General features: G+C 51.8%; 2 protein-coding genes across 2 annotated transcripts in view; one reads left to right on the top strand and one right to left on the bottom strand.

The window, feature by feature from the left end:
* Positions 1-633: 633 nt before the first annotated feature.
* Positions 634-4,307, bottom strand: LOC101553451 (cytochrome b-c1 complex subunit 9). The gene is made up of 2 exons (XM_004615535.2): positions 4,106-4,307; positions 634-898 (listed from the first exon to the last, which is right to left on the bottom strand). The coding sequence occupies exons 1-2, from the start codon at positions 4,253-4,255 to the stop codon at positions 860-862; spliced, it is 189 nt and encodes a 62-aa protein (XP_004615592.1). The 5' UTR covers positions 4,256-4,307; the 3' UTR covers positions 634-859.
* Positions 4,308-4,587: 280 nt separating this feature from the next.
* ZMAT5 (zinc finger matrin-type 5) overlaps positions 4,588-7,343 on the top strand; it is a 33,314-nt gene continuing 30,558 nt past the window's right edge. The window contains exon 1 of the mRNA XM_004615534.2: positions 4,588-4,720. The gene's annotated coding sequence lies outside the window, so the exon portion shown is untranslated. The remainder of the gene's footprint in view (positions 4,721-7,343) is intronic.

Raw genomic sequence — 7,343 nt, 5'->3', positions numbered from 1 at the left:
AACTGTGGGGGCTGGAGCCATAGTACAGCTGGTAGGGCTTACTCTTGCCTCTGAGCTCAGGGATCACTGCTGGCGGGGTCTGAGGGACCATATGACATGCCTGGGATTGAACCCGGGTTAGTCACATCCAAGACAAATGCTCTACCTGCTGTATTACGAGACCAAAGTGATAGTCCAGCGGGGAGGGTGTTTGCCTTGCACATGGCCGACCCAGGTTCGATCCCAGGCATCCCATATGGTCCCACAACCACCGCCAGGAATAGTTTCATAGTGCAGAGCCTGGAGTAACCCCTGCACATCTCTGGGTGTGACCCAAAAAAGCACACACACGTACCCCAAATTACATATATGTGTGCATATCTATTACTTAATGGAAGTTAATGGCAAAATCAAAATAATAACAGAACTTACAAGTGCTTGCAGAGTCCTCTGCGATGGATGGACTTTCAATTACCTCATGGCAAGGCCAGAGATGGCACCTGCCTGGCATGCAGCTGAGCCGTTACATTCCCTGAACCACCTGGACCCCTAAGCACAGAGCCGAGAATAGTCGCTGATCACCACAGGGTGTAGCTCAAACACCACATGCCCTCCCATCCCAACTCAATCCCTCACACCACACAGAAGCCAGACTCAGGTTAGAAATTACATTTATTGGTCAATGACTACACAGATTTCAAACACTAGCAGAAGTTCAAGAGTCTGTCAGGTGAAGCCATTTCTTGCCAACAGTTAAAAGGTGGTCCGTGAGGAGTTAACTCAAGCAGCATCTTCAAGCTGAGTCTCTGGCTCTGAGCAAACAGCTGGTGGGTGGGCCTGGTCCTTCTGCTCCGTGTGGATGGAGACCTCTGAGGAGACCCTAGTTCTCATACTTGTGCTTGATGTGTTTCCACAGTTTCTGCATGTTAAAGACAAGAGGCAGACTTTCAGTTTTTCCTCTCACATTTTACTCCTACCACTGCCCCGGTCTTCAGAACAAGTGTGAGGTGAACGCGTACCATATCCTGACCGTTGTGACGAGCAGAGCGGAAACGGCACTCTGCTTGACACACAAGCTTGCCAACATCTGTGGGATGCTTGGGCCTGCTCTATCGCCCTGGGAAGGAAGTGGGAGGGGGTGATGTGGGATACAAGCTCAGGAGACCCTGTGCTCCAGACCTTTGGGCCTTTTCCCCAGACCTGGGAATGACTGTATTTTTAAAGGAAATGGGGTGGGCTGGAGTGGTCGTACACTGGGTAGACCATTTGCTTTACATGTGGTGGACCCGGATTCAATCCCTCGCATCACGTATGGTGTCCTGAGCAATGCCAAGAATGAACTGCCCCAAAGCACGCATTCCTTCCTGCTTCCCCACCGCTGGGGCTCAAACCCCGAGCCTCACACATGAAGGCGTACACGCCATTGCTGGGTCATTTATAGCGCCAGCACAAAGCATGTGACTGATTATTAAGGAGTAGAACCTGGCCAACTTCTCCACTCTATCACTCAGGTATTATTCCTGGGGTCACAAGGGCATAGTCTCCACATCAAACCCCAGAGTCCTTTTTTTTTTTTTTTAATTTCCACAGATTGCTGATTCTTGGGTAGCAATGAGCTGGATTCTCATTCTGGAAAGCTTACAAAATGGGTTGTCGATGCTAAAGTGATTAGTAACTTTCCTAGGCAAGGGAATGGCTGTAGGAATTGCTTGCAGGAGGCCAAACAATGGCAACACCATCTTCATAAGGTATAATCGCCCTGGCCACAGACAGCAGAACATCAGCAAACAGAGGTGACAGGGCGACAGAGTGAGACAACCTTGGCCTTGTTGTAAAAACCAGGAGACGGGGACAGAGAGAACAGAGCACTTACTCCTCAGCACCACAAATGGTTCAATCCCCAGCACTCACATGGTCTCCTAAGCTCCCAGGAGTGATCTCTGAACCCAGAGCCTGGAGTAAGCACAAAGTACTACAAGAGGAACCCCCTGCCTGCACCCCAAAGTTAAGTGAACCAGGGTTATCAGTATGAGATCTTCCTCAGTACACACCAGTTGAAAGCTAGAAAGGGGACAGAGAGGGCTAGAGAGCACAGCAGGGCAGGGTGTTTGCCTTGCATGTGGCTGACCTGGATTTAGGTGGTCCCCTGAGCCTGCCAGGAGTGATCCCTGAGTGCAGAGCCAGGAGGAAACCCTGCGCACTACCAGGTATGGTCCAAAAAACAAAACAAAAGCAAGCAAGCAAGGGTATAAAGCGTAGCTCGACGAGCTATCACACACGCTTGGAGACAGAAGGCCCAGGTCCAACCCCCCTGGCACTGTATGGTCGCCAGTATTGTCAGGAGTAGCCCCAAGCATAGAGGAGTGTGGTCCTAAAACCAAAATAAATGAATCTATAAAGCATGCCCAGTGCCTAGTGTACAATGAGTCTGAAAGGTGTTGTTCCTTCCCTGCACGCTTCCATTTTCTCCTAAAATATGAAATGGAGGAAGGAAGGAAGGGAAAGGGAAGGAAAAACAGACATGATCTAGGATGTTGGTTAAGGTGTGGAGGATTCATTCTTTATTTTTTTTTTTTTTTGTCTTTGGGTCACACCTGGTGATGCTCAGGGGTTACTCCTTGTGCCGTACCCAGGAATTACTTCTGATTGTGCTTGGGAACCATATGGGATGCCAGGAACAGAACCGAGGTCGGCCATGGCAAAGAAAACACCCTACCAGGACTGGAGCAATAGCACAGCGGGTAGGGCATTTGCCTTGCACGCAGCCGACCTGGGTTCGATTCCCAGCATCCCATATGGTTCCCTGAGCACTGCCAGGAGTAATTCCTGACTGCAGGGCCAGGAATAACCCCTGTGCATCGCCAGGTGTGACCCAAAAAGCAAAAAAAAAAAAAAAAAAAAAAAAAAAAAAAAAAGAAAAGAAAAGAAAAGAAAACACCCTACCCACTGTACTATTGCACCAGTCCCTCGTTCTTTTTGTAAGACACTGACCTTGCATGTCCCTGACCCAGGTTTGATCTCTGGCATCCCATATGGTCCCCCAGCCCGACCTGGAGTGATCCTTAAGTGCAAAGCCAGGAGTAAGCCCCAAGCACAACTGGATATAGCCTACCCCTCCCCCATAAAAAAATGCTACCGATGTCCTTTTTCCACTCCCTTGCTTGGGGGTTTACTTTTGGCTCTGTGCTCAGGGATCATTCCTGAAGGGCTCAGGGACATAGGAATGCCGGGATCAAACCAGGAACGGCCACGTGCAAGACAAGCGTCCTACCCATTGTCTTACTGTTCCGCCCCCAATGTCATTTTTTGAGTTTTATTACCTACCAGGCACTGTGGCATCTTGCTTGTACCTCATATAGTCCTCACACTCAGTCTGAGGTACTTATAATTATTTCATAATTACACAGATTCAAAGTGAAGCTCAGCGACTGGAAGAAACTTGCCTAACTGAATGGCAATTATTAAGTGACAGACCCCAATACACCCGTTAAGGGTTGCGTGCTCTCACCGTCCCCACTCCTACCATTACTAATCTCAAGCTCCCTGCTTGAGGGGCCGCCGTGTGAAAAGCCAGGCCACCAGGTCAAAGAAAATGTCCTTATCACCACAATCGCCCTCTCAAATCTGCCCTTGAAAACCTCAGAAGAGATCCGGAGCGGCAGAACAGAGGTAAGCCGCTTGCTTTGCACGTGGCCAATCCAGGCTCGATCCCCGGGGCCCAGACGGTCCTCTAAGCCCCGCCAGAAGTAAGCCCTGGACACTGCCAGGTATGACCCCAAAGCTCCCAAGAAAACCTCAAAAGAGGCGAGGACAGGTTCCACCCCTGGAGCCTGGCACTAGCGAGTCCTGAGTTTTCATTAAAAACTTTCGGGTTTCTGCAAATGCACAAGCGGGCGAGTGGGTGGGCGTCGGCAATGCAATGCTGCCAGGCCCGCCAAGTGCAATCAACTGACCTCATCCAACAGTTTCGGGTCCACCCTATGCCGCGGGCACGGGCAGCAGTACACAGATAGGGGCCCCCAGGGTCTGCCCCTTCCCCACAGAGGGGGAACGCGTCCCGCCCCGCCTCCACCGCCTCTGTCACCCCTCAGGAGGGCCCAAGGTCAGGGACAGCCCAGGCCCTCACCCCCTGGTTGATCTGCTCGTAGATCGCGTCCGCGCCTTGATCGAAGGCGCGTTCGAAGAACAGGGCGCCCACGGCGATGGTGAGGGCGAAGGTGGAGGTCCTGCGGAACAGCGCCGAGTACAACTTCGCGGTGATCGCCGAACCCGCCATGATTCTCCGCCGCCGGGCTCGCTCCTCCCGACAGCGCCGGGCCGGACCTTGCACCCCCCAGGGGCCGCGGCGAGCAGCGCATTGTGGGATTTGTAGTTCTTGTAACATCACGCTCACCGCTCGCTGTTTTGCCCCGCAGAAAAAACCTGATGACTCAAATCGGCGGAGGGGGGATGAAATTCTCATATGAGATAGGTCAGGGCGGCCCAAACAATATGCTAAGACGGATCGCCCAGTTTTTAAGCCTCTACAAATCCGGGCTGATTGACTACGTGGAACTACAACACCCAGAAGCCCTTGCGCTTCACTCCCCCCTCCCTCTTCCCCGCGCGCCGCGCTTTGCTTCCCAAAGGCTTCTGGGAAGGGCGGCGGACACGGGCCGGGAAGGACTACAGATCCCAGCCAGCAGCGCGCCACGCAAGGGCAAGAGGAGGAGCTCGGAGCGGTCCGGCCCGGCGGCACCAGGTACCTTCTTTGGCGGGACCCGGAGCAAGCGACCTGGTCCCTTTTCCCCGTCCCCTGCCCTGCAGGACTCTCCCGGCGCGCCGCACCGTCCGCGTTAGCGAGACCGTGAGCCCGGTGCCCTCGCGGCTCTGCGGTGCTTTCTCAGCCCCAGGTCCGGCTTCTCTGGAGTTGGTGCCGGAAGTGGAGTCTGGGGGTGCAGACTCCCTCAGCCTGACCTCGGGCGAGGAACGGTAATTAGCAGGGGTCATGCAGAGCACTGAGCCAGGAAACAGCCTCCGAGCACCGGCCAGGAAGGAGCAAGGATTTGGCAGCACCAGGGCTCTTCGTCAAATGTTTCCTGAGCCCCTCTCCTGAACTTTGTGCTGGGCACCCGGCGGGGCACCAGGCTTGGGGCACCCTGAGTGTGTGTAGATGGGGAGATGCAGTCGGGACAGTGTGGGAGGCGCCTGAGGGCGCTGCCTTAGCTGTTCTCTAGGGGGCCCGGGGTGAGGTTTAGCCGAGACCCCCGTGAATACTGGTGGGTCAGGCCTTGAGGCTCTGCACTCTGGGGGTGTTGGGAGGAAAGCAGAGCGGAGATGCGGGCTCAGCTCAGCTCCTATCTGTCTTGAAAGCCTGAGGGAGGATGTCTTATTTTTTTGTTAATTGTAGTAGGAAGGGTTTTAACTAGGGTGTAAACAGTCTAATTTATGTTTTAATATTCTGGCTGCTCCCTGGAGAGGAAAGGGAAACAGGGAAGCTACTGTGTGTCTGCAGAGGCAGAATCGTCGTCTGCAGAGGAGGAATAATAGTCGTTTAGATTAAAGGTATGGATCAGAGGGGCTGGAGCAATAGCACAGCAGGTAGGGCATTTGCCTTGCACGCGGCCAACCCGGGTTCGATTCCCAGCATCCCATATGGTCCCCTGAGCACCGCCAGGAGTAACCCCTGTGCATCTCCGGGTGTGACCCAAAAAGCAAAAATAAATAAATAAATAAAAGGTATGGATCAAAGAACCAGAGAGATGTTAAGTGAGTATTGCGCTTGCCTTGCACGCTGCAGACCCAGGTTTCATCCCCGCATCCCACATGATCCTCCAAATCCTGTCAGGAGTAAGCCCTGAGCACTACCAGGTGTGGCCCCAAGACAAAACAAAAGTAAAGAAAGGGTGTGGATTAGCAGAGTGATCAGATTTGGGATGTATTTGGGAAGGAAGGACACTTTTTTGACAGGTACGTGTCTGTTGTGCGTTAAAGAGGAACCTAGGATGACATCTGAGTTTTGTTTTCTGGTTTTCTTTCTTTTGCAGTAGCCAGGATCCAAATCAGGTCCTTGGGGCTGGAGCTATAGCACAGCGGGTAGGGCGTTTGCCTTACACACCGCCGACCCGGGTTCGATTCCCAGCATCCCAAATGGTCCCCTGAGTGCATGAGCCAGGAGTGATTCCTGAGTGCATGAGCCAGGAGTAACCCCTGTGCATTGCCAGGTGTGACCCAAAAAGAAAAAAAAACCCAAATCAGGTCCTTACAGTGTGCAAGGCAAATGTTCCGCTGCTGAGTGCCATCCCTTTGTCCTGACATCTAAGTTTTGTTCTGTTGGTTTGGTTTGAGCTTATGAGCACCTTTTCATGAGTGCAAGAACTCAATTTTGACAGGGGAGGGTTTTTTTTTTTCAGTGAGTTTGATATACTTGACAGATTCAACAATTTAAATCAGTAAAACCATTCGCCAAAGTTTTTCATGAATGCTACTTGTGAGAAATCTCAACTCACTTGACTTAATTTTTGTCTAGATGATTGTATATACTTTTGTTTCTGGGCCACACCCAGTGGTGCTAAGGGTTACTGCTTCTGAACTCAGAGATCACCCCTGGTGGTACTTGGGCACCATCTATGCCACCAGGAATGGCTGCACACAAAATAACCACCTTAATGGCTGTACTGTCTCTTCAGTCCTAAATGATTTCATTTTTACTAATTTTTGTGATGTAAGGATAGCTTTAAGTTTAAATCAGCAAAGAATTTTTTTTTTCCTTATGGAACCGAGGTCCTCATGCATATCACTCCTGAGCCACATCCCCAGCCCCTGTTACAGTGATCTTAACCTCAACTATTTGACCATGTTAAATTTGCGCTCCTCCTTAGACATCAAGCAGTGTTCCAAGGCAAATGGCCACTAGGAGTTGGAGTTGAAGTGTCTAAGCCAGGGACTAAAAACCTTTGGGATCGGGGGAGAGAGAGGGAGTTCAGTGGAGTGGAGTGCATGCTTTGCATGCAGGAGCCTCAGTTCCATACCCAATACCGCAAACCCGTCCCCAGCACCACTGGGTCTGGCACCAGAACAAACATCTTTGGGATAGGTGAGGCATGGAGAACCAGGAACTGGTTTCCACTACTGCCTCATTAAAAGCAACAGTAATGCCATGTTAGGAGGCAAGGAAAAAAGTACAATTGCTCCCCATAGGTGCTGCTTATCCTTCCTGCAGTTATTTGCTCAATAATTTCCAAGTGTCGGGGCTGGAGCGATAGCACAGCGGGTAGGGCATTTGCCTTGCACACGGCCAGCCCAGGTTCGATTCCCAGCATCCCATATGGTCCCCCGAGCACCGCCGGGAGTAATTCCTGAGTGCATGAGCCAGGAGTAACCCC

This window comes from Sorex araneus, chromosome 9 (genome assembly GCF_027595985.1).
Source record: "Sorex araneus isolate mSorAra2 chromosome 9, mSorAra2.pri, whole genome shotgun sequence".
In the NCBI taxonomy this organism is placed as follows: Eukaryota; Metazoa; Chordata; class Mammalia; order Eulipotyphla; family Soricidae; genus Sorex; species Sorex araneus.
This window is presented reverse-complemented; position numbering and strand designations above follow the sequence as displayed.